The 26801-nt window shown below is 43.2% G+C and overlaps 1 protein-coding gene across 2 annotated transcripts in view; it reads right to left on the reverse strand.

Annotated features, from left to right (window-relative positions):
• LOC126354031 (histone-lysine N-trimethyltransferase SMYD5) overlaps positions 1-26801 on the reverse strand; it is an 84439-nt gene that overhangs the window by 27765 nt on the left and 29873 nt on the right. For both annotated transcript variants that reach the window (XM_050003377.1, XM_050003368.1), the window contains exon 5: positions 16372-16484. In XM_050003377.1, the coding sequence (XP_049859334.1) occupies positions 16372-16484 (113 nt within the window). The remainder of the gene's footprint in view (positions 1-16371; positions 16485-26801) is intronic.

The raw sequence follows: 26801 nt of genomic DNA on the forward strand, positions 1-26801 counted from the left end.
ACAACAGAAATTCCTGGACAGAAAAATACATATTACAATGGAAAGGCAACCACTTACCTTTATAGGACTGGTTCACTGCTCACTGAAACATGTAATAGAAAACAGTTAACACTAGCTTCAAAGCTCTTGCTCTTGTACTAAGAGTACACATATTCACAAATACAGACACCAAGATATACATACTCGTCATAGCAACGAGACTCGTCATTACTGCAAGCATGTAAGTTTGGATGTCTGTGTGGTTGCATGTGTAAATGTGTGTAATATTACTAGAAAAACATCAAGAGCTCAAAAGCTAGTGTTACCTATTTTCTATTATGCTCTTCTGTGTACAACACACCAATCTTCTATAGGTAAATGGTTGCCTTTGTCTTATTTTACATAGTAATGTAAAATATGTGACAAAATGACATACTTGTGGTATAGATCATGTTGCAGTGTAGCACTATACTTGGGTATGGGATTTGAATGTGTTAGAGCTCTAAACCTGGCAGTGCTTTGAGCTATGTCTTCAGTTTGTCGCCTCTTTCCTGTGCATTGAGTAGTGCTATGAAGGCAAGTTCCTTCCTCCACAGTGGTGTCAATGTGGGATAGTACATCTGCCAGGTCCATTCTGCTCACCAACAACATGTTGAATGCATGTAGTGAACTGCACAGAGAAATCTAGATGGTGCAGCTAGTATGGGCATGCTTTTCCTGATTTCTGATGGAAGGTGAACACAACTGGCTTATGTTCTCTAATGGTGAAGTGTCTACCTTCTCGCATATGCCTAAGGTTTCTGATTGAAGGGTAGTTCACATAGGGCTTGTGGCTGTAAGCTGACCAATTTTTTTGTGTTCATGATAACTTTTTTACTGAATGTAAATGTTGTGCACATTGCAAATGACTCCAGTGGCAGTTCATGATGTATCCATCATAAAAGACAGGCGTATCAGGAAGAGGGTGAGCTATTACAACAGCCTCGACAAACCCAGCCTTTACTCTGGAGAAGGATGGTTTCTTTAAAACAGTCAACGCAGTGAGTCTCCAGGTTTATTTGAACATATTAGGAATTTGTTGAAATTTATTGCCAACAATGCTTGATTGTGCATAAAATGTTCATACAGAATTGTCAATCCCAAGAAATGGTACCATAAAAAAAGATGAAGAGAACCTGTGATCTTTGAATGGAAAATCATGAGAAAGATCTTTGGACCAATCCACAAAGAGAACACAATGAGATGTAGGAAGAACCAGGAACTGTACGACATAATAAAGCAACTGGACATCATGCAGAAAAAGAAAATGGAGAGAATAAGCCTTACATGGTACATTGACAGGAGACCAGAAACGTGGCATGCTAAAGCTGTGCTTATGGGAAAACTTGATAGAACTCGTCCAATAGGAAGACTGAAGAAGCAGTGGGAGGAGGAACTGCATATGTACTATCAGTAGTTGGGTGTCCATGAGAAATGAATCCAAAGTGCACAAGATCACCATCTATGGAGGAACAAAGTAAGGTCGGCACATCTTCAGGGCCTGTGATCACCGATACAAACGTATGTAGTATGCATGCAAGAAATGGAGTAATTCATCTACTGTTGCGGCAATCAGAACTGAGAAAAAGCTTCCACTCAGTCCTGAGGTGGGTGGATTTCATACAAGTTTTGACTACCATTGGCCCAAAGACACATTTTGATGGGATAATTACTAAGCCATGTTCTCACAGTGTAATGGACAGTTCCTATAGGTGGGCTAGATACCCTGGCCTCCCTCATGAACCATGGACCTTGCCGTTGGTGGGGAGGCTTGCGTGCCTCAGCGATACAGATAGCCGTACCGTAGGTGCAACCACAATGGAGGGGTATCTGTTGAGAGGCCAGACAAACGTGTGGTTCCTGAATAGGGGCAGCAGCCTTTTCAGTAGTTGCAGGGGCAACAGTCTGGATGATTGACTGATCTGGCCTTGTAACAATAACCAAAACGGCCTTGCTGTGCTGGTACTGCGAACGGCTGAAAGCAAGGGGAAACTACGGCCGTAATCTTTCCCGAGGGCATGCAGCTTTACTGTATGATTAAATGATGATGGCGTCCTCTTGGGTAAAATATTCCGGAGGTAAAATAGTCCCCCATTCGGATCTCTGGGCGGGGACTACTCAAGAGGATGTCGTTATCAGGAGAAAGAAAACTGGCGTTCTACGGATCGGAGCGTGGAATGTCAGATCCCTTAATTGGGCAGTTCGGTTAGAAAATTTAAAAAGGGAAATGGATAGGTTAAAGTTAGATACAGTGGGAATTAGTGAAGTTCAGTGGCAGGAGGAACAAGACTTCTGGTCAGGTGACTACAGGGTTATAAACACAAAATCGAATAGGGGTAATGCAGGAGTAGCTTTAATAATGAATAGGAAAATAGGAATGCGGGTAAGCTACTACAAACAGCATAGTGAACGCATTATTGTGGAAAAGAAAGATACGAAGCCCACACCTACTACAGTAGTACAAGTTTATATGCCAACTAGCTCTGCAGATGACGAAGAAATTGAAGAAATGTATGATCAAATAAAAGAAATTATTCAGATAGTGAAGGGAGATGAAAATTTAATAGTCATGGGTGACTGGAATTCGGTAGTAGGGAAAGGGAGAGAAGGAAACGCAGTAGGTGAATATGGACTGGGGCAAAGAAATGAAAGAGGAAGCTGCCTGGTAGAATTTTGCACAGAGCACAATTTAATCATAGGTAACACTTGGTTCAAGAATCATAAAAGAAGGCTGTATATATGGAAGAACCCTGGAGATACTAAAAGGTATCAGATAGATTATATAATGGTAAGACAGAGATTTAGGAACCAGGTTTTAAATTGTAAGACATTTCCAGGGGCAGATGTAGACTCTGACCACAATCTATTGGTCATGACCTGTAGATTAAAACTGAAGAAACTGCAAAAAGGTGGGAATTTAAGGAGATGGGACCTGGATAAACTCACTAAACCAGAGGTTGTACAGAGTTTCAGGGAGAGCATAAGGGAGCAATTGACAGGAATGGGGGAAAGAAATACAGTAGAAGAAGAATGGGTAGCTTTGAGGGATGAAGTAGTGAAGGCAACAGAGGATCAAGTAGGTAAAAAGACGAGGACTAGTAGAAATCCTTGGGTGACAGAAGAAATATTGAATTTAATTGATGAAAGGAGAAAATATAAAAATGCAGTAAATGAAGCAAGCAAAAAGGAATACAGACGTCTCAAAAATGAGATCGACAGGAAGTGCAAAATGGCTAAGCAGGGATGGCTAGAGGACAAATGTAAGGATGTAGAGCCTTATCTCACTAGGGGTAAGATAGATACTGCCTACAGGAAAATTAAAAGAGACCTTTGGAGAGAAGAGAACCACTTGTACGAACATCAAGAGCTCAGATGGAAACCCAGTTCTAAGCAAAGAAGATAAAGCAGAAAGGTGGAAGGAGTATATAGAGGGTCTATACAAGGGCGATGTACTTGAGGACAATATTATGGAATTGGAAGAGGATGTAGATGAAGACGAAATGGGAGATAAGATACTGCATGAAGAGTTTGACAGAGCACTGAAAGACCTGAGTAGAAACAAGGCCCCCGGAGTAGACAACATTCCATTGGAACTACTGACGGCCTCGGGAGAGCCAGTCCTTACAAAACTCTACCATCTGGTGAGCAAGATGTATGAGACAGGCGAAATACCCTCAGACTTCAAGAAGAATATAATAATTCCAATCCCAAAGAAAGCAGGTGTTGACAGATGTGAAAATTACCGAACTATCAGTTCAATAAGTCACAGCTGCAAAATACTAACATGAATTCTTTACAGACGAATGGAAAAACTAGTAGAAGTCGACCTCGGGGAAGATCAGTTTGGCTTCCGTAGAAATGTTGGAACAGTTGAGGCAATACTGACCCTACGACTTATCTTAGAAGAAAGATTAAGGAAAGGCAAACCTACGTTTCTAGCATTTGTAGACTTAGAGAAAGGTTTTGACAATGTTGACTGGAATACTCTCCTTCAAATTCTGAAGGTGGCAGGGGTAAAATACAGGGAGCGAAAGGCTATTTACAATTTGTACAGAAACCAGCTGGCAGTTATAAAAGTCGAGGGGCATGAAAGGGAAGCAGTGGTTGGGAAGCGAGTGAGACAGGGTTGTAGTCTCTCCCCGATGTTATTCAATCTGTATATTGAGCAAGCAGTAAAGGAAACAAAAGAAAAATTTGGAGTAGGTATTAAAATCCATGGAGAAGAAATAAAAACTTTGAGGTTCGCTGATGACATCATAATTATGTCAGAGACAGCAAAGGACTTGGAAGAGCAGTTGAACGGAATGGATAGTGTCTTGAAAAGGAGGATATAAGATAAACATCAACAAAAGCAAAACAAGGATAATGGAATGTAGTAGAATTAAGTCGGGTGATGCTGAGGGAATTAGATTAGGAAATGAAACACTTAAAGTAGTAAAGGAGTTTTGCAATTTGGGGAGCAAAATAACTGATGATGGTCGAAGTAGAGAGGATATAAAATGTAGACTGGCAATGGCAAGTAAAGCGTTTCTGAAAAAGAGAAATTTGTTAACATTGAGTATAGATTTAAGTGTCAGGAAGTAGTTTCTGAAAGTATCTGTATGGAGTGTAGGCATGTATGGAAGTGAATCATGGACGATAAATAGTTTGGACAAGAAGAGAATAGAAGCTTTTGAAATGTGGTGCTACAGAAGAATGCTGAAGATTAAATGGCTAGATCAAATAACTAATGAGGAAGTATTGAATAGGATTGGGGAGAAGAGAAGTTTGTGGCACAACTTGACCAGAGGGATCGGTTAGTAGGACATGTTCTGAGGCATCAAGGGATCACCAATTTAGTATTGGAGGGCAGAGTGGAGGGTAAAAATCATAGAGGGAGACCAAGAGATGAATACAGTAAGCAGATTCAGAAGGACGTAAGTTGCAGTAGGTACTGGGAGATGAAGAAGCTTGCACAGGATAGAGTAGCATGGAGAGCTGCATCAAACCAGTCTCAGGACTGAAAACCACAACAACAACAACAACAGATACCCTGGCACAGTGGACATAATTAGAAACAAGCCATTAATGGAGAATTGACAGAACTCGGCCTCTAGTCATCTCATCTATGAAGCATGTTAAGCCAGTCCATGAAGCGTTGGAAAGCCCGAGCAGTACTGTACAGTACAAATGCCATTTGAAGAAATTTGTACAGTCCAAATGGGAGTGAAAACAGTGGTTTTGAGTATATCATCTGTTGCAATACATACACAATAGAGAGAACAGATGAGGTTGATTAGGGAGAAAATTGACTAGCTTTGAATATGTACAGCAAAATTTCAATAGGTCGCACAGGTTAATGATCAAGTATCATACTGGCGTTGAGCCCGTTGCTCTTCTTAGATGTAATATGGAGTGGCGAGGCCCAGCTACCTAAAGGGGGACTGATTCCAGGTATTAACATAATAGAGAGCCCTTTTGGGACAGACAATGAGGTAGGGCATGAACTGGTGGTTCTGGCATGGCGACAGTGTGATGTTCTGTTGAGAGTTTTACCAGTGTTTGAGTAGACAATGGACAACTGACTTCAGGAAGTTGACAAAGCAAGTCATCATATGATCAATCAATAGTGGTCACTTTGTTTTCAGCATGGTTGGCAGGGTGTAGGAGTCTGTGAGTAAACAACTGTGTTACAGAGTTAAGCAGGAGTCTGTGGTGAAGATATGGGAAGAGGCTGCAAGCTGTGAAGAAATCTGCTTCAGCAGGTTGGTTGATGCTGTCAAGATGCAGCTCCAAATTTTCTGTGATACCAGCAAATATTCTCCTTTGTGGGCAAATGCTTGTTTCTACTGAAAGAGTGTCATTGTTGTGACATGCACATGGAGTGCTGTATTTGTGGGACTTTGACTTATTTAGATAGATCATCTACTTTCATTTGCAGAGCTCTATATTTAGGCTTTCTAGCATTCAGTTCTAAATGCTGACTGTATTCTCTGCAAATAAACAAGGTATGTTAACTTTAGCCAGAACTTGCATACTATGAAAAATAGAACACATTATCACAAATACTTAATGCATGATTTTTACTAGGTTTCTGCAATGCCCTGTATTTCAGAATCATAATGGTAACTTATTACTTCGTAATGTAAAAAGTGATTTTCTCCAAGCACATGGTAAGTGAAACCCAACACTACAAATAAAGATCGTTAATTTTTTAGTCAACATAATACTGTTTCTAGATTATGTTTTATTTATCTACGATAATAATGTAGGCCAAAGCAGTGAATTAAAATTTGTACCAACACTCAAATTCTAACCCAGGACTCTTGCTTACTATGCAGCAGCAGTGGACTGAGACATGAGTTGTAATTTGCATCAGGGTGGGAGATGTAATGTGTGCAGTAGTGTTAGCCACAGTAGTGTGCTTACATCTGCCTAGTAAGCAGGAGACCCAGGTTCAAATCTCGGTGTTTCTACAAATTTTAATCCATTGCTTTGGACTAGATGAAAATGAGAACCAATATGTCTCAAGAACATCAACTATATATGATTAATAGTTTTATTTATCAAAATACAACCAATTTTGTCTGTTCACAACAAATGTAGGGAAAAATGCCTTGTGCAGTGGAGGCTCAGTTGGCACACCCAGATTTGACTTGCACTATAACCTTTTGATTTCTTACAATCTAGCTGAAGAGTTGCCTCTCATCTTCAAGACTTCTAACCTATACATTTAGCTCTTTTGTGAGCCCCATGCATTGTATATTCCTCATTACTAGGATGTCAAAGAAGGCATGTTGTTTATTTTCCACTCTATTCTGTAACCTGTATCCTAGGGTGGATGTTTAGTTGTCTGAATAACATACTGTAGGTCAACAGGCTGCTGAATCGTGTCCTCTTTCAAGAAAAAAATTAACTATATTTTACTAAATTCCCACGATAACACTTTTTTGTTGTTAGTAGGTTTAATATGAAACAGATAATTACCACAAAGTGGCATAACAAGACTGCCAATATTCTGAAGGAGTACATTAGTGATGACTTGCATCAAGTCTTTTATAAATAATAGAACTATGTTACAACTCATCACACTATAAAAAAGATAACTAAAGGTGCTTCAAAGCAGTTTATAAAAGCTTAATACCTGTCTTATTTATGTAGTGTACGACCTTACTGGCATACCCTGCTTCTATATATTAGGTAATTCATAAAGCTTTGGTGCCTTGGCCTGAGCTGGAAAAAAAAAATTCTGCATGGCTTTAGGAGGGGGGAGAGACATGGAGTGAGCACTGCTGTGAAACTTCCTGACAGGTTAAAGTGGTGTGCCAATCTGAGACTCAGAGCACTGCCTGGGAAAGGCAAAGATAAAAAATCAAGTGTGGTACACCAGTATGAGTCATGGATCTGTCTTTACAGTTTTATTCATCAGTATGTCTTGTAATACTTCATTTCTAAAGCAGCTGTGAAAGAGAAGCTGCCACCCTCTGTTTTGAAAGTTAAAACACAAATATCAAAATTAATCAGCCAATGAAATATATTAATTGCGAACTGCCAGAGCAGCTAGTCAACTCCCTAGAAAGACTTTGGCTTTTAAAAAGGGCACCAACTTTGGACATTAGGAAGATGAATATTGTACAGTCCCATAAATATGGCACCAATTGCCTCAAACATGAAACCCCTCCGCTGCCTTTGGCACTATACAGCCAAATTTTGCCACCTGTGGGAGATGCCTGCCATTGGCTTGGGCTTGTTAGAGCTGGGAGTGGTTCTTTCAGGTCACCCCCAACTTGTATTGGTATCTGGAGCTTAGAGCGGGCTGGCTCAGCAGAAACCCTTGAAAGGAAAGTCTATAAATCTGCCAGCATGCCATTCTTCTCTCCCAGCTTTTTACATTCCTTAACTGAGCAATGTGGCTGTCCATGATCTCTCTCCACTGCTGCTAATGTATTGACATGAGACCTGCCTCCATGAAGTGAGCCATCCCACCATTAATCTCCCCTGCAATACATGTGCATGTGTTAGTGCATACATGCATTCTCATTTGCACTGTTTCATTTAATTTTGGATTTACCCTGTCCACTGCTTGGTGTTAACTTAAAATACTCAACATGGTTTTGGTTGTCCAAGAATGTACTCTTTGCTAAAGTCCATAATAAACTTCTGGTACTTGGTTTTCAATGACAAATATATCTTATTTTGTGTAATGGTGGTAGGGATGAGTTACTTAATCCCTTACATGACATGATCACTATCAGCAAAATTACAGGACATGAACATTTGCAAGTAGGAAAAGAAATCTGCATTGCCCATATGAGACATAAATTATTCAGCAGATCAGTTTCATGTAATTAATTTCACTTACACAACAAGATGTTCACCAGAAGCAGCATCTAATCAACACTTTCACCCCCATAATACAGCAATGTTGGTGACCATTACAGTACCAACCCTCTCTCCAAATTTCACAAAAGCTCTTATGCATACCTTAATCGACTAACACTTCTGGAAGAAAGGTTTGGCTAAGCGAATTTCTGTATGATTCTTTTTGCCCCCCCCCCCCCCCCCCCCTCCCTTGTTCCATGGTTGTTAGTTCAGAAAGGTATGCAGAAGAGCTTTGAGAAGTTTTGAAGTTATGAGAGTTACTGAATGAATTGAAGTTGTGAAGATACATCACAGTCCTCTGCGGATAGCTTACTCTGTAATGGCATTCACTGCAGAAGTCGAGGGTCCTGGTTCAAGTTTCAGTTGAGCATACATTTTTAATATACCATTTGTAACAGGAAGTACTTTAGCTTACTTCAATTAACACTAGTTCCATTACTAAAAGAGGTGTGAAATTTGTAGTAGTGGCTATACTATCCAAATTTTAATGTGAAGAAGAATGCGTGATTACCAGTCACCCAAGCAGAAGTAAAAGAAACTGGGCTTGCATACACTTGAATTAAAAAGTGATTGAATTATTATTATGCAGAACATGTTTTATTAGGTTATGTCATGAAGATAAAGGGTGAGAGAAGAAATAGGGAGAGAAAGAACTGTACAAGTACTGGAGGGCAGGAAAATACTCCAACCACTGAATTGAGAGAAAGAGAAAGGGCATAGGAAGAGGAGGGAAGGAGGGAGGGAGAAGGGGAGAGGGAGAGAGAGAAAGAGAGAGGGTTACAATGCAATACCTCCAACATTAGTAATGAAGTGTCATTAATGACCAGGTAAAAAATTTTGGTTACAAATGGAAACAAAAAGCGCACAAATGGCGGAAAAAGATGGAAAAGAGTATAAGACGAGAAAAGAAAGAAAAGAGGTAAATGTTTACTGACTGAAAGAAAGTAGAATGTAAATACAAAATGACAGGAAAAAATGCTATGGAAGAGAGTACAAAAAACAAAAGTGCAAGAAAAATTAAACAAGGTGATAAATTGGTTACGAAAGCTAACTTACATTTGAGAGAATTGGGAATAAAATTGCTGTCAACATCCAGATTTAGGTTTTACAAGGTTCTTTAAATCATTTAGACAAACAAAGAGATCATTTCTTTAAAAAGAAAGTGGCTGATTCTCCTTCTCAGCATTGTCAGATCCGAGACGTCATCTGAATCAGATTAAATCAGGGACAGGACATTACTATCATTTCTTTTTTAGGAGTGAGGAAGTGGAAGTACCCTACATTGAAACCTGGAGGATTTTGGGAGCTGTGAGAGTGTTCAATAGTTACTGTAGCAACTACTTGCTTAGAGTTCAGAAGCATTCAAACTATTGCTTTAAGTGGTGCGAGAAACACACACACACACACACACACACACACACACACACACACACACACACACACACAAGGTGCTGATGGGAATTGTAGAATTAATAGAAATAAAATGACATCAGCCAGTATTGAATTTGCTCACTAAGCACAACCAACTTATGCTAGCAGACAACACTGTGTTTAGTGTATCTATGTCTATGGAAGCCAAAAGTGATGTAAATAAAACAGAAAGAAACTTCCACATGGGAAAAATATATTAAAAACAAAGATTCCAAGACTTACCAAGCGGGAAAGCGCCGGCAGACAGGCACATGAACAAAACACACAAACACACACACAGAATTACGAGCTTTCGCAACTGGCAGTTGCTTCGTCAGGAAAGAGGGAAGGAGAGGGAAAAATGAAAGGATGTGGGTTTTAAGGGAGAGGGTAAGGAGTCATTCCAATCCCGGGAGCGGAAAGACTTCCCTTAGGGGAAAAAAAGGACAGGTGTACACTCGCGCGCACACACACACACACACACATATCCATCCGCACATACACAGACACAAGCAGACATATTCTGCTTGTCTCTGTGTATGTACGGATGGATATGTGTGTGTGTGTGTGTGTGTGTGCGCGAGTGTACACCTGTCCTTTTTTTCCCCTAAGGGAAGTCTTTCCGCTCCCGGGATTGGAATGACTCCTTACCCTCTCCCTTAAAACCCACATCCTTTCATTTTTCCCTCTCCTTCCCTCTTTCCTGACGAAGCAACTGCCAGTTGCGAAAGCTCGTAATTCTGTGTGTGTGTTTGTGTGTTTTGTTCATGTGCCTGTCTGCCGGCGCTTTCCCGCTTGGTAAGTCTTGGAATCTTTGTTTTTAATATATGAAGCCAAAAGTGACATTGAATTAATGACCACTGAAATAATATATCCTCAAACTTGGAATTCCTTTTTCTATTTATGTGGTAGATGCACTAAACAGTTCTGAGGCATGAGGATTTGGTATTGGCAGGTTGTACAATACAGACTTTTCAATAGTGACATTCATGTGACTAAGAACTTTGTGGGGTGACAATGTTCAAGAGTGTCATAGGTCCTCACACACACTGCTTTTTAATGATTATATGACTGTTAATAAGTCACCCTGGAAGGTGAGGGAAGGAATTTTAAAGAAGTTTCAGTACATAACTGAAGCAAATTATACCTGTGTCTAGCATCTCCTCATTACCAAATTATAGTACAGGATGGTCTAGTGCAATAATACTTCTTTCCTATTTTTAGTAGGGTGTCATTCAGATTGGATGTGGTATTAATGGCTCACACAATTATTTATTTGCACTTGTGTTCATTAAGACACAAAAACATTTAAGACTGTATGTCTATTCAGTCAGTGTTTCGGCATCATAATGGATCAACCCCCTACATGACAAGCAGATTGTACAGTAACTGATCAGTAATGAGTGACATTTGTAAAATGAAGGACAACGGTGTATATACCTCCATGCAAGCCCTAACTTCTCTTATGTCCATGGTCTTATGGGAAATGAACATTGGCAACAGTAGAATTGTCCTATAGTCAGATTCACATGCCGGTTCTAAATTTTCTCAACAGTGTTCCTCGAGAAGGAAGGCCCTTTTCCCCAGGGATTCCCATTTGAGTTCCTGAAGCATCTCTATAATACTTGCGTGTTGATCAAACCTACCAGTAACAAATCTAGCAGCTCACCTCTTAATTGCTTCAGTGCCTTCTTTTAAATCTGATCTGGTGGTCGAGCAGTAATCGGACTTTTTTTATGATGGAAACTTGAGTTTAGGCTTCAATTGCAAGCAAACAAATAGGCCTTCACGAAAGAGTTATACCAATATTTTTCTAGTTTTATTCTGCATTAGGCTATATGGAGCTTTGTGGTTTTAATGTTCAATATATATTTTTTATTTTAGATTGTAGTATGTACTGTCCGGTTTTGAGCGTCTTTGCTAGGAACTGTTCACTTTAAAACAATACAGCTTGAAATGTATTTGTTTGATGGTAATAAAATCTTAATATGCTATAGACACATTCAGTATACTGGTAGTGGAAATCTCAAGTTAAAGAACTTTTCAGTCACCCATAAAAAAGTTCTTATGATTTTTCTAAAGTAAGTTTTTCTCAACCCACAATAAACATGTAACAGAAAGTGTGGGTTTATTTTGAAGGTCTCTTTTGTGGTTGTAAGAATTTACAACCACTGTGACTGTACAGTGTGAGGTGGATTTTATATAGAGAGTTGTTTAAAAATTCTGGCTGGGAGTATCACCTCTGCCTTAGAGAATTTTCTTAAACAGTCAATTCCAGGTGCAGTGACTTATTCTTTGGTGCTATCCAAGATACGATATCACCTTTCAGCCATGACATGCTCAACTGATCGACTATTGTATGGTATAGCACTTGATCTATAAAAACAACTAACCTGAGCCAAGTTAATTTGGTCGTGGTTCCTTCTTTATTTCTGATGTGTAAAATTATGATGTATTTCCAAGCTGCAGATGGTGTCTTGAACCCTCTGCACCATTCATAAATTTGTTGACTGTATCCTCGGTATTGATTATAGTTGCCAAAACTGTTTTCTAAAGATTCAAGGACGTTTTCTTGCAACACATACATCACTGTACGATTCTGCCCACACCAGGTCTGTTCTGTAAACATCTTGTAGTCCTGTGTTTGTAGCTCTCATTCTTCTAAAGAAGGTATTTTGGCATGCAGCAGCCGTCACAGCCTTCATTAGCAGTGGTTTTCTGTTAAGTTTTTTGAAACATAATCTCAAGTTTTTAAACACCTACAGAAGGGCAGAGATTAAAATATAGGGAAAATTTGTCACATTTTCTATCAGTTTCAGGTGGAGATTTTTAACTCATGAGGAATACTTTAACCATGAAAAATTATGAATAGTTCTTCAAACTGTTCATAAAGTAAAATGTTGAGTTGGATTTTCAGATGCCCTGGACAAAGACATTGTTTCTTTCTTGACCTGGGTGACATATTAATTATTCTCTTTTGTCTTCATCGACAAAAATTATATTCCATGACAGCGTTCCACTTTCTGATACAAAGAAACACATTGTCACCAACTTTTACACCCTCACTTCGAAAGAAATAAGCAGCATTTTCTGCTATTGCAAGTTCATCTGCTGACAGCAGTGACCTCGAAGGTATCATTGTATGATGGAGACAATTGGATCATAAACACAGCATTCAGATAATAATAATAGCATCCTGTTTCCCAACTGTCTGGAGGAAGGTGAGGGCACACAGCAATGCTGCACTCAATTTCACAGCTATGTATGCTGCTAATCGCACACAACCACTCTTCTGTATTATTCTTTACCAAATCCATATCACCATACCTGCATGTTCTTATAATCACAAAAGAGACCTTCGAAACAAACCCTCACTTTGTGTTATATGTTAAATCCTGGGCTGAAAAAGTTATTTTGGAAAAATCATAAGATATTTTTATGGGTGGCTGAAGAATTCTGAGACTTGAGATTTTCACTAACAGTATATGTGCCTAAAACATATTAAAATTTCATTAAGATTGAGCAAATATATTTCAAGGTATATAGTTTTACATTGAACAGTTCCTAGTCAATAACCCAAAGCCAGACAACCCTTACTACAACCTATAATGAAAATATATATTTATCTAACAATCAAATCGCTCCATACAGCCTAGTGCAAAATAAAACAAGAAAAATATTGGGATCTAACTCATGGTGTGAGAGGTCTATTGGTTTGCCTGTAATTACAGTCTAAACGTAAGTCTCATAATAAAGTTGTGAAAGGATACAAGGGTGGTTTGAAAAGTTCACGGAATCACAATGAGAGATCAGCGCTAGCACGAGTTGTTCACATGATTTTCAAAGGACTGTTGCGTGTAAACACAGGCCATGTCAGTGCTCTTGGAAGAAAGCTGTGGTAGTGACGTGGCTCTGTTGTTGTTCTCGTGTAGTTATTTGCGAAGGTGGAAAAAAATTGAGAGTCCAGCAGTGATCAAGTACTTCATACAGAAAAGTATGAAAACAAGGGACATTCATGCCAATTTCCAGAATACATTGGGGGACTCTGCTCCTTTACATTAAACTGTTGCCAAGTGGACAAATGAATTTAAATTTGTTTGGGAGAGATTAGATGATGACCCATGCAGTGGTCGGCCAAGATGTGTCACTACTCCAGAAATCATTGCAAAAGTTCACAAAATGGTCATGGAGGATCGTCAATCGAAAGTGCATGAAATTGCTTGCACTTGCCAGATGTCATCTGAAAGGGTATATCACATTTTAACTGAAGAATTATAAATGAAAAAATTATCTGCAAGATGGGTGCTGCGACTCTTGATGTTGGATCAAAAATGCACGAGAATGGACAATGTTTGACCCATTTTAGGAGAAACGAACAAGATTTTTTGCACTGGTTTGTGACCACAGATGAAAATTGTGTGCACTACTATACCCCAGAGACAAAACAACAGTCAGAGCAGTGGAAACATGCTGATTCTCCACCACCAAAGAAAACAAAGACAATTCCTTTGACAGGAAAGGCCATGGCATCAGTGTTCTGGTATGCAAAGGGGATTCTGTTTGTAGATTATCTCCCCACTGGGCAAACAATTACTGGAGAATACTATGCTAACCACCTGGTCAAATCGCAACAAAACATACATGGAAAAAGGCCATGTTTAGCAAAGAAGAAATTCATCATCCAAGACAATGCACGCCCGTACACATGTGCTGTTGCCATGGCAAAATTGCATGAACTAAGGTATGAATTGCTGCCGCACCCACCTTATTCACCTGATATGGCTCCATCAGACTTCCATCTCTTCCCAAAACAGAAAATTTTTCTTGGTGGATGAAGATTCACTTCAAACGAAGAAATGGTAGCCACAGTTGACAACTATTTTGCAGGCCTGGAGAATACTCATTTTCTAGATGAGATCAAGGCACTGGAACATCGTTGGACCAAGTGCATTAATCTACAAGGAGACTACATTGAAAAATAAAAAAGTTTCAGTGACGTAAGTACTCTTTTTCTATTCCATTCTGAGAACTTTTCAAACCACTCTCGTAAAAAGGACGGCGTGTCATTCAGATGCCAGAATGCGAGCGACCCATCCAAGTGACCTATCCTCTGTTTTATTCTTCCGCCAATAACCCTTCTCTTTCCCTGAAGAAGGAACTACTAGTTCCAGGAGCTAGGATATTGTACGTACTCTCATACTTGTGTGTCAGTTGTACTGAAATTTCATCTACAGAAGGCAATGTTGGCTCATAATTTTATAGTTGTCTCAAGAGAATTTTCCTTTTGATAAGATTAATTATGTCAAGTTCATGAAGAGATCACACAACAAAGATGTCAATGTCAACCTAAACCAGACTAATGACTGTGACTCCTTAGGCTTGCTTGGTGCAATCTCTTGAAAGTCTCTTCAGGTTTGCTGCCAGATACTAAAATCAACTTGATTCAATATTTCAGCGATCCAACTGTTCACCATATTCAGGAGAATGCTGCTTCTGCTGCTGAGTCCTGCTGAGAACTGATGTTCAAGTTCATTGGGACTCAGCAGCAGAAGTAGCATTCTCCTGAAGGTGGTGAACAGTTGGATTGCTGAAATATTTAATAAAGCTGATTTTAGTACCTGGCAGCAAACCCTAAGAGATTTTCCATACTAATGGCTGTCTCACCAGAAACGTAGAAAGCCTTCACCCTCTCTATACCTCTAGGCAACATGTTGCTAAGGGAGGAACCATTATACTGAAACCCTCTAATCTTCTCAGAATTTTGTTCTTCGTGAGTTTACTACAATTATTAGTGAAAATTTAATAAAAATATAAAGAATGATTGCTTTGGATTGCCCATGGAAATTTTGTGCTTAGCACTGATTAGGCACTGTACACGGGGGACGGAGGTAAACAGTGATGCGACATCAATGGTAACCAGTGGGATGTTCGGCTGGAGTAGAGAAGCTACTGATTTTAGGCAGTACTGAAACTAGCAAACCAAGCACGTTCTTTCTGCTGAGGGAAGCACCTCTGTGGTGCAACAGAATATCAACCTGTTAACAAAGCAGTTGTACTGAAACTTCTGCATCTTTCGATTTTGGAAGGTTCTATTTAAGTTGATGAAAAAATTAAATTTTATTCAAAATTAACCAAAAATTACCTGGGACTAGTTGCAGATGTCTGAATCCCAACATATGAATATTTCCAACATATGTTTTGTAGACAATTAATGTATATGGCACAATATCACCAAACGAGAAACAGAAGATTGTGTCTGCTAAAACTTACACAGCACCAATAATTCTATTACTTTACTCTCACTGAAACCAAACTAAATGTTTAATATTTAGGTTGCTGTCTTGCTCTGTTGCCACAAACTTTCAGACCAAATTAGATAACAAATCTCATCTCATCTATTCATCATCTGAAACATTTGAATTACTATAAAGAAGTGATTAGAAATTGTGTTTTGTGGTAATGCAGACACAAAATGAATAGAATATAAGTATTTTTCTAGAGAGGCAAGAAAAGAAAATGGTATGAGAAGAATATAAATCAGAACTTTCACTGAAACTACTGCACCATTAACCATTTACTTACTTCCATGTTTCATTCATAACATCCAAAGGATTTGATGATCCAGGAACAAAACATAAAATCTGGTGATATTGCTCCCAAGCTTGTTCTTTGCATGCAGTGCTACAATATTTCATCTGCAACAAATGGTCCAAAAATGAGTTTCACAAGTATTAAAAAACACCAAACAAACAGTTGATGTACTTTCCCAACAGTATTAAATACGCAAAGCTAGCAATTAGTAAAAAGAGAAAACAGGTCATTACTCACATTTCACACGAACTGCTATGCTGATGGTCACACAGAGTAAGATTGTAGGAGGAGAACGATTACCTCAGAGCATGTGGGGCAGTGACAAGGGTGGGAGGGGGAGTGGTGGCAATCCGCGTACAGGCTTTTTATTCATTACAGAGTTCTCATGAACATTTCAATAATAACTGTCTGCAATTGTGCTAGACAATAGATTCAATATTACGAAGCATGAGAGGATATTTTGTGGCTTTAGCCAATATTATCTAACTTAGGTTTGTTTAGTTCTCATGCTGTTCAAAAGATATTATACTATTTCTTTCGTGTGGTGGCAGTTTCAACTCTGTCCTGCAGTCAAGACTGACATAAGTCTTTGCTGAGCTGTGCTGAAGTGTCATCAACCTGTTCTCTTTCACTTTCTTGTACAGCTACTGAGCCGCAGAAAGTGTCCAGGACCACCACCCTGGCCCATGTATTACTAAGCCAGTTCACAGCAGAACATGGCAGCAGTGTATGTACCAATCATCTGTCCCCAATTCCCCTAAAACACCCCCCCCCCCCTCCCTTCACTGCACAATGGAATCACAACAATAGTTTTTTATCTATGGACAAAGAAGGCTTGTGATAATTGAGTAATTATACATTCAGATTTACACACCAGAGTTATTGTAGTGGGCTATTGAACACATCTATGCTATACTGTGAATGTGTACATCTATACTTAATCTATGGTGGTGGTTGTTGGGATGTTTAAGGGGGACTAAACAGCTAAGGTCATCAGTCCCCCATTCCAAAAACAGGCGAAACAAAATTTACGGAACAGGTATAACCCCAAGGGGGCAGGAGATGCCCCTCTCCCCAGTCACTGAAAGAACACCAATGTGGCAGCGAACACTAGAGACAAGAAGAGTACAGACGAACACCGGACAGAAAGAAACGGAAGAAAAGAAGAGGGCCAGAGACTGGTTGACTGACCATGGGAACAAAAATTGGGAAAGAGTCAACCATCCGAATACACACATTAAAATCTGCAACCAATGAGAGACTCGAGGACAAGATACACAGAAAGGGAAAGGGGCAGGTCCCCCCTAAATGGAACCATAAAAAGGACTACCACGGATAAAATTTAAAACGTCGTCAGCCACGGAGGCATCGTCGCATAAAACCAAAGGCAACGTGCCCGAGAGATTAAAAGTCTGCCGGAGGGTGCGCAGGCGGGGACACTCCAACAAAATGTGGGCGACTGTCAACCGGGACCCACACTGACACAGGGGGGGGGGGGGGGGGGGGGGGGGAGATCCTCCTGATGCAAAAGATGTCCGTGCGTCAGGTAGGTATGGCCGATGCGGAGCCGACACAGGATGACAGAGTCCCTGCGAGAAGCCCGCAGGGACGACCGCCACACATCGGTCGTCTCCTTAACAGCCCGCAGTTTATTCGGCGAAGTCAGGCTACGCCACTCGTCATGCCACATCTGAAGCACCTTACGGAGCAACGCCAGCTGCAGATCACGAGCCAGGAGGCCGATCTCCAAAGTGGGGGCGTCGATCACCCGTTTGGCCAGCCTGTCGACACGTTCGTTCCCCGGGATGCCAGCGTGACCTGGCGTCCAAACAAAGACCACCGAACGACCAGAGCGGGTAATGGCAAAAACAGACTCCTGAATAAAGGATACCAGAGGAGAAGAGGTATAGCAGCGGTCGATAGCCTGGAGGCTGCTAGGGAGTCACTGCAGATGACGATGGACGTACCTGAGGAGGAACGCATATGCTCAAGAGCGGCCAATATGGCCACCAGCTCTGCAGTAAAAATACTGCAGCCAGCCGGCAAGGAGCGCTGTTCAACATGGGCAGCGTGAGCAAAAACGTAGGCAGTACGACAATCCACCAGTGAACCATCAGTGTAGACAGGCTCACAGCCTGAAAATGAGGCGAGGAGCGCAAGAAAACGGCGACGGAGGGCCACATGCGGAACCGAGTCCTTCGGTGCCCCTGCCAAGTCCAGGCGGACGGACGGCTGGGGCATACACTAGCGAGGCATGGGTGCACAGACCGGAAGGGTGGCAGAAGAGGGAACGACCCCAGTGCCGACAGCAGGGACTGGACGCGGACAGCAATGGAAAGCCCAGACCTAGGTCGCCGGTCGGGCAGAGGGAGGACCCTGGCAGGGAAAAGCAGGCGATGATTGGGATGACCCGGTGAGCAATGCACGTGGACAGCATAGTCGGCGAGCAGTCGGTGGCGGCGAATCCGCAGCGGGGGAACCCCGGCCTCCACCAGTAGACTATCCACGGGGCTTGTACGGAAAGCGCCAGTTGCAAGCCGAACCCCACAGTGGTGTATGGGGTCCAACAACGTCAACACTGAGGGTGATGCAGACCCACAGGCCAGGCTTCCATAATCAAGCCTGGACTGCACAAGGGCTCTGTACAATCGCAACAGCGTGCAGCGATCTGCACCCCAAGACGTGCGGCTCAGGCAGCGGAGGGCGTTGAGGTGCCGCCAGCACTTTTGCTTCAGCTGAGTAATATGAGGAACCCATGTGAGCCGGGCATCAAAAACGAGTCCTAAGAAGCGGCTAGTGTCCACCACTTCAAGTAGGTGACCGTCGAGGTAAAGTTCCGGATGAGGGTGGACCGTCCGACGCCTGCAGAAGTGCATAACTCGAGTCTTGGCCACAGAGAACTGAAATCCATGAGTCAGAGCCCATGATGCCGCTTTGCAAACAGCTGCTTGCAGCCTGTGTTCGGCGACTCCCGTAGTCGTTGAGCTAAATGAGATGCAGAAGTCGTCGGCATACAAAGGAGACACCGACGACCCCACGGCTACAGCCAGACCATTAATGGCCACTAGAAATAAGGAAACGCTCAACACCGAGCCCTGCGGGACCCCATTTTCCTGTATATAAGATGAACTAGAGGCGGCACCGACTTGCGCCCGGAAGGAGCGGTGCAATAAAAAGTTTTGAAGAAAAGCTGGGAGCTGACCATGAAGACCCCACTCACGCAACGTAGCAAGGATGTGATGTTTCCATGTTGTGTCATATGCCTTCCGCAGATAAAAAAATACAGCAACGAGATGCTGACGGCAAGAAAAGGCCGTACGGATAGCAGATTCCAGCCGCACCAAATTGTCCGCAGCAGACCGGCCCTGACGGAAGCCAACCTGGGATGGAGCGAGGAGACCGCACGACTCAAGGACCCAACACAAACGCCGCCCCACCATACGTTCGAGCAATTTGCACAAAACGTTGGTGAGGGTAATGGGATGATAGCTGTCCACCGCCAGAGGGTCCGCACCGGGCTTCAAGATGGGGACGATAACACCCTCTCGACGTTGCGACGGGAACGCGCCCTCGCTCCAAATGCGGTTAAAGATGGTGAGGATGTGTCTCTGGCAGTCCCTGGAGAGATGCTTCAGCATCTGCGCGTGGATGCAGTCCGGTCCTGGTGCTGTATCAGGGCAATCGGCGAGGGCAGCGAGGAATTCCCTCTCGCTGAAAGGAGCATTGTATTTTTCAGAACGACGTGTGTGGAATGATAAAGGCGTCCGCTCGGCGCGCTCCTTGAGAGAGCGAAAGGCAGGAGGGTAAGTTGCACTCGCAGAGCTCGTAGCAAAGTGCGCGGCAAGGTGGTCAGCAATGGTGGCAGCGTCAATGCAAACAGCGCCATCCAGGGAGATTCCAGGGACACCCGTAGGGGTCTGGTATCCATAAATCCGCTGGATGCGGGACCACACGGGGACACACGGGAGCCCAAGGATGAAACGTACCTCTCCCAGCACTCCTGCTTACGCCGTGCAATAAGACGACGGGCCAAGGCACGGAGCTTCTTAAAGGCGATGAGGGTGTCCAGAGATGGGTGCTGCTTATGACGCTGGAGAATAGCCTCAGCAATCTCCGGCGACCACCAGGGGACAGCCTTCCTCCGAGGGAGTCCAGAAGAGAAGCAATGGTGGCAGCGGAAGTAAAAGCTGGCCAGTCAGCCCTGTTGAGAGCCCAGCAGGGCAGGCGCCCAGAAGAATGACACTGGGGCAGTGACAAATAGATGGGAAAATGGTCACTACCACACAGGTCAGGATGAACTCTCCAGTGAAGGGATGGGACAAGTCCGGGGCTGCAAAGAGAGAGATCGATGGCCGAGAACGAGCCATGGGCCACACTGAAATGCGTGGGAGCACCGGTGTTCAAGAGGCTAAGGTCGAGCTGAGCCAACACATGCTCCACGGCGCAACCGCGGTCATCGGAGACAGTCCCACCCCATAGAGGGTTGTGGGCATTGAAATCGCCCAGAAGCAGCAATGGCGGCGGGAGTTGAGCCAGCAGCGCAGCCAAGACATGTCAGGGGAGCTGCCCATACGGAGGAACGTAAACAGAGCAAACAGTAATAGCCGGCGAGAGCTCAATCCTGACAGCGACTGCCTCTTAAGGCGTCAGAAGGGGTACTGGCGAGCTACAGACAGAGTGGTGAGCAAGGAGGCAAACTCCACCTGAAGCTCGTTGACAGTCAGCGCGGTTCTTATAGTATCCCCGATCACCGCGAAGGGCAGGGGTCCGCATTGCTGGAAACCAAGTTTCCTGAAGAGCAATGCAGAGAACAGGGGAAACACTCAGAAGCATCCGGAGCTCAGGCAGTGGCAGAAATAACCGCCTTAATTCCACTGGAGAATGGAAGCAGGAAGGGACTGGGAGGGCGTGAAGGCGACTAAGAGGCAGACGGCGCCTCAGAGTCAACGGCCGCCACCGGGCGAGAGTCAGCTGTGTCCATAGGAGAGGCCCCCGATGGTTCCGTGAGGGCGAGATCCGCAGCAGAGGCGAGGATCTCCACCTCATCCCCAGAGCCAGAACTATGTACAGCAGGCGGTACTGAAACCGCCGGAGCGTCCTTCTTCTTGGACATGTTCCGTTCCTTCTTCTCGCGTCTGTCCTTTGGGTTAGAGGGCTGGGAGAGAGTCTCTGAAGGAGCGTCGGAGGCTGACGACGACGCAGAAGCCCGACGACCAGCAGGTGGCGGAACCTTCAGCCACTGGCTGACATCCGGCGGGGTAGGAGAAGAAACGGAAGAAGGGAGGGCCCCGAGGGACCCATTCCGCGAGAGAGGAACCGGCGGAGAAGGAGGGAGAGGGGGACGGATTGAGCCCCCTGGTTTTGGAGCAGATGTCACTCCCGAAGCATTTGCGGGGGAAGTGACAATAGAGGGTTTGCCCTCAACTGCTAAGGGGGCAACAGAGGAAGGCTTGCCCCCAGACACGAGGGGGGCAGACAGAGGTACGGACCCGAGGGCCCACTGAAGGTGGCACAGATGAGGCGACAACTGCCGCCCACAAGGGCGACGATAACGTGGCTGCAGCATAGGATGTTCGAAATGGGACAGGATACAACCTTTCGAATTTAAGTTTTGCCTCGTGATAAGTAAGCCTGTCCAGGGTCTTAAATTCCATTATCTTCCGCTCCTTATGAAGAACGGGGCAGTCCGGTGAGCATGGAGAGTGGTGTTCCCCACAGTTGACACAGACAGGCGGAGGCGTACATGGAGAATCGGGATGAGAAGGGCGTCCGCAATCTCGACATGTGGCGCTGGATGGGCAACGGGAGGACATATGCCCAAACATCCAGCGCTGGAAGCACCGCATCGGGGGAGGGACATATGGCGTGACGTCACAACGGTAAACCATTACCTTGACCTTCTCAGGCAATACAGCACCCTCGAAGGCCAAGATAAAGGCACAGGTGGCCACCCTGTTAGTCTTGGGTCCTCTGTGCACACAACGGACAAAATGCACACCACTTCGTTCCAAGTCACCTCTCAGCTCGTCATCGGACTGTAACAAGAGGTTGCGATGGTAAATAATCCCCTGGACCATATTTAAGCTACTGTGGGGAGTGACGGTAACAGGGACGTCTCCTAGCTTATCACACAAGAGCAACGCCCGTGACTGGGCTGGGGAGGACGTCTTGAGAAGGATGGACCCATTCCTCATTTTAGACAACCCCGCCAATTCCCCAAACTTATCCTCCAGGTGTTCCACAAAAAACAGAGGCTTTGTCGAAAGAAAGGAGTCACCATCAGTCCTGCTGCAGACAAGGTATTGTGGTACATAAGGCTCCAGCTTGGCACTAGATCTGCGTCCCTCCCACGGCGCAGCCAACAAGGGGAACGACTGAGGGTCATATTGTGCAACATCAAATTCAATTCTGCTTAGAGACGCTGGTGGCAGTGCGACCACCAGCTTGGTGAGATTTATTGCACTTCATTGCGCCACATCCGCCCAGATGCCACCTACTCCGAATGAGGGCTCTCCCCAAGGGCGCCACCCAGCCAAAGCAACAGGTACCTGGCTGATATCCCATTGCCCGGAGTCCCCGTGCCCCAGACAAGATGGGCACATACTCCTTGGCATGCATGGGGAGGAAACAGCTCTGGCATCTGTAGTGCGATCCCTGCGTGGTCAGGGGGCTACCACCAAGAGGGTACATGACGACCCCACCACAACGGACTGGCTACCGTGCTGGATTTTAGGTGTGGAAAGGGTCCACAGTTGTCGTGGGCGCTAAGAAGGGGATTGCGCACAAGACGAGGAGGCAACCCAGAAGACATGGGGTGTAAATCCCGCCACACGACAATAGGTAGCATGCAAGATGGAGGTGCACGATGGACCAATAGAAAAACACCACGTAAGGCGTCCTTCCCCAAATGGCACGCACTAACAACGGAAATTTTGAAAATGGCAGGTCAAACCCAAGAGGGGACCATCACATAAGGCCGAAACTTTTGAGACTCCTTTTAGTCGCCTCTTACGACAGGCAGGAATACCGCGGGCCTATTCTTACCCCCGAACCCGCAGGGGGTACTTTAATCTATGGGTCCAAATACATCAACTGTAAGAAGAAAATATTTTCTGCACAACAAAGAGGGAAATTCTAAGTTAAAGATGACCTGTTCTGGAAGTGAGACCCTCTTGATCTCCATGGGGTGCAACACAGCAGTGAAGGAGCTATCAACTCTGCATTCCAGTTATCATGGTTACACACTAATTTGAGAGACTTAAGAGACAAAGACTGCCCTGCTTCAGACTTATTCAATTGTTAAAATTTGATTCTACTGGCCAACTTGAGAGTGTTTAGCTTTCTGACATTCATCTAGTCATATACACCCCTGAACTACATGTCACCCAATCAACTTCAAAAGTACAGTCTTCAAAACACATTTTCTTCACATCTAGTTTTGCCAGTCAACATTAAAAATAGAAAAAAATAATAGTATTTAATGAATCTTTTCACATGATTAGATGTGCACTTTCATATGCAGTTGAATAACGATTTTCTAAGGTTTATTTTCCGTTTTTCCTCCCTGATGAGTATTAATGTATCACTTTTTTGCTCAATAGTAGTTTTGCCACACAACAGGATTTTGCAGAACTCTCTATTAGTATTGTCACATAAATAATGTTTGTGTGAATATTTTCTACATGAATTTTGTATCTTGTTGGATACCTTGGATTTAATGTTATGAGGATACAATTTCAGATCACTGAATCAAGAAGGTGGCATCCACATGTACTTTGCGTTCACTATGCAAATATGCTGTGTGTTTAGTTGTCAGAGTAATCTAACTTAAAAGCAGAAAGGGTGTAACTATCAGTTGTTTAAGATGAAGATGTATCGCATAGTTCCTATAAGATTCAGTTCTTTAGTTAGTTTTCAAGCTCACCGAGTCATATCTGAAATGGTAATTTTAGAATTTTTGCCCTGCTGGCTCAGCTTCTGAAGGGAACAATGCAAACGATGCTGTATGTTGTTTAGCTAAATGACAATAAGAACAAAACATATAGGATAAAAGTAGAAAAAAATCTTTAGATCTGACATAAGGGAGTTGCCCACATCAGTACCTGTCTTCCATATTATCCTATCAGCCTTGATGAGAAAAAGGCAATAAAAAACTAAACCATTTCATATGTTCAACATTTTATACTCACTATTCATGCTGATAGTGGCACAGAGTAAGATGGGGTAGGAAGGGGGAAATCACAGAGCACATCCAGTTGCGATGGGGGGAGATGCAAGAGGGGGCTCTCTGGGTATAAGCTTTCTTAATCAATATTTACCCTGTTCTGGCTCTCTAATTCATAGAGCAAATTTTGTTCTTTATATCTGCTGTCTTCTAAATATTTCTGAAGAATTTACAATGTTCCTTGATATGTTTCACTCACATATTACATGAAATATTTGTCGAATTTAGAAGCAAATGGTCTGCCATGTTAGTTCTTTTACATCACATCATAAGCATGATCGCAATTTCAAAAATGATTGTTTCTTTAGCATTTTGTCAAAGTATAACCATAAAACAATCCTGGCAAAATCATACTGACTTGCTCTCTCTCTTTTTCACTTTCATCTTGCCCCCAACACACAGTTGGGACTGCAGTTTGGCAGGTAGACTGGGCTGGGTGTTGTGTTGTGTTGTGTTGTGCTGAGTTGAATGAGTGATGGAAGAAGAGAGATGGGGAGGGGGCAGGGGGAAAGGGGGGGAGGGTTGGAGATGGATAGCTGACAGCTTGGAGAGAGGCATACAACATAGGAATGCAGGGGGGAAAGGCAGCAGGTGGACAGAATAGGAATGCGACAAGTGAACACTGGAACTTCTGAGTTTGTGCAGCACACAATGATAATGACATGGGGGCTTCAATTGAGAGCAGTTGACAGAATGACAGACTGTAGGGAAGAGGGTATGGTGTAGGGGGTTAGTGGAAACTGAGGCCAGGAGGATTACGGCAACAAAGGATGTGCTGCAAGGATAACTCCCATCTATGGAGCTCAGAACAGCAGGCTGGGGAAAGGATCCAGATAACATGGGTTGGGAAGCAGTCACTGGAATTGTGCACATTGTGTTCAGCCACTAGCTAGTCAGCTCTACTCTTGGCAACCGTTTGGTGACGGACATTCGAGTGAACAGTTGGTGTGTGGCCATGCCTACTTAAATGCTGTGCAAAAGTTGCAGCAGAGTTGGTATACAACAAGGCTGTTTTCACAGGTGGCCCCTGTTTATGAAGGGATAGGGAAGCCTGTGATTATACTGGAATAAGATGTGCTGGTTGGCTGAATTCGGCTGGTCTTACACCTGTGTTCTCCATAGACTCTCCCATTTGCTTCCTTGGTCTTCCTCAAATATGCCACCTTCCTGGTCAACCTCCATCTCTCTCACTGTTTCATCTGTATTTCAGTCCATATCAAGCCCACTAACATCAATACTACTTGCATTTTGACAGCAGTCATCTCTTTCATTCCACAAAAATTCGCTCTCATATAGTCTGCACAACAGTGAACAGCACATCAGCAGTGAAGATAATTCTTCTGCCAGAATGCTGAAGGTATCTCCAAATAAAAGGATCTTCCAGAGAGTATGGAACTTTTGCAAGCAGGTACCATAAAGTTGTGTGGTACAGTCTGCACAATTACTCTCTACATTTGGGAAGACTTATGGGCTTTTATACTATAATTCATGTCACAGTCTTATTCATGTGGCACATTAGAAAAGCAGGTTTTTTTATTATTTTTTTTTAAATCATGTGCAGAGTCTCTTGATCTAATATGTGCTCACTGCATGGGCTCCTCCATTGAGAGAAGGTACTTAGCAAAGGGGCATAAGAGTCAAGGCATTAGAATTACAGTCAGAACAATAATGGGATCTTTCCTTCAAAAATGCCACAGCCTACTCCATGCCCTCCCTTCGTCTAATATGAGCTGGAGTTCTGTCATATGACTTCATTATCAAGAGAACACTAACCCAATGTTCCTTCTTGGAGCAGCACTAAACATTGTAGATGGGGCATTAAATGTCAGCTGTGGGAACATAAAGAGCCCTATGAATAAAATATCTGTCACAGATAAGCACAAAAAACGAACTTCAATCAGGCTGACGTCAGGAATAAGTATTGACTAAAATTAATCCCAGATTATTTCCTCTTGAAACTGGGTCCACTTTTGCATCAGTGGTGTGTACTTAACAAGGTGGGTGATGGAGCAATGTGCAGTGGCAAGGTGCAATCTCCCACATGGTGCTCCAGCTAAGCATCATTCTGACACATCTGTCAATTGCAAGATCTTCAGGGGCACACAGAAAATTTAGCACTGATTTTCATGCTAGTTTTAGTATGGTGAAGTTACTTAGCCATTGTGAAGTTCATTACAGCTGGGATGAAGCAAACGCT

Source organism: Schistocerca gregaria, chromosome 1 (assembly GCF_023897955.1).
Source record: "Schistocerca gregaria isolate iqSchGreg1 chromosome 1, iqSchGreg1.2, whole genome shotgun sequence".
NCBI classification, from domain to species: domain Eukaryota; kingdom Metazoa; phylum Arthropoda; class Insecta; order Orthoptera; family Acrididae; genus Schistocerca; species Schistocerca gregaria.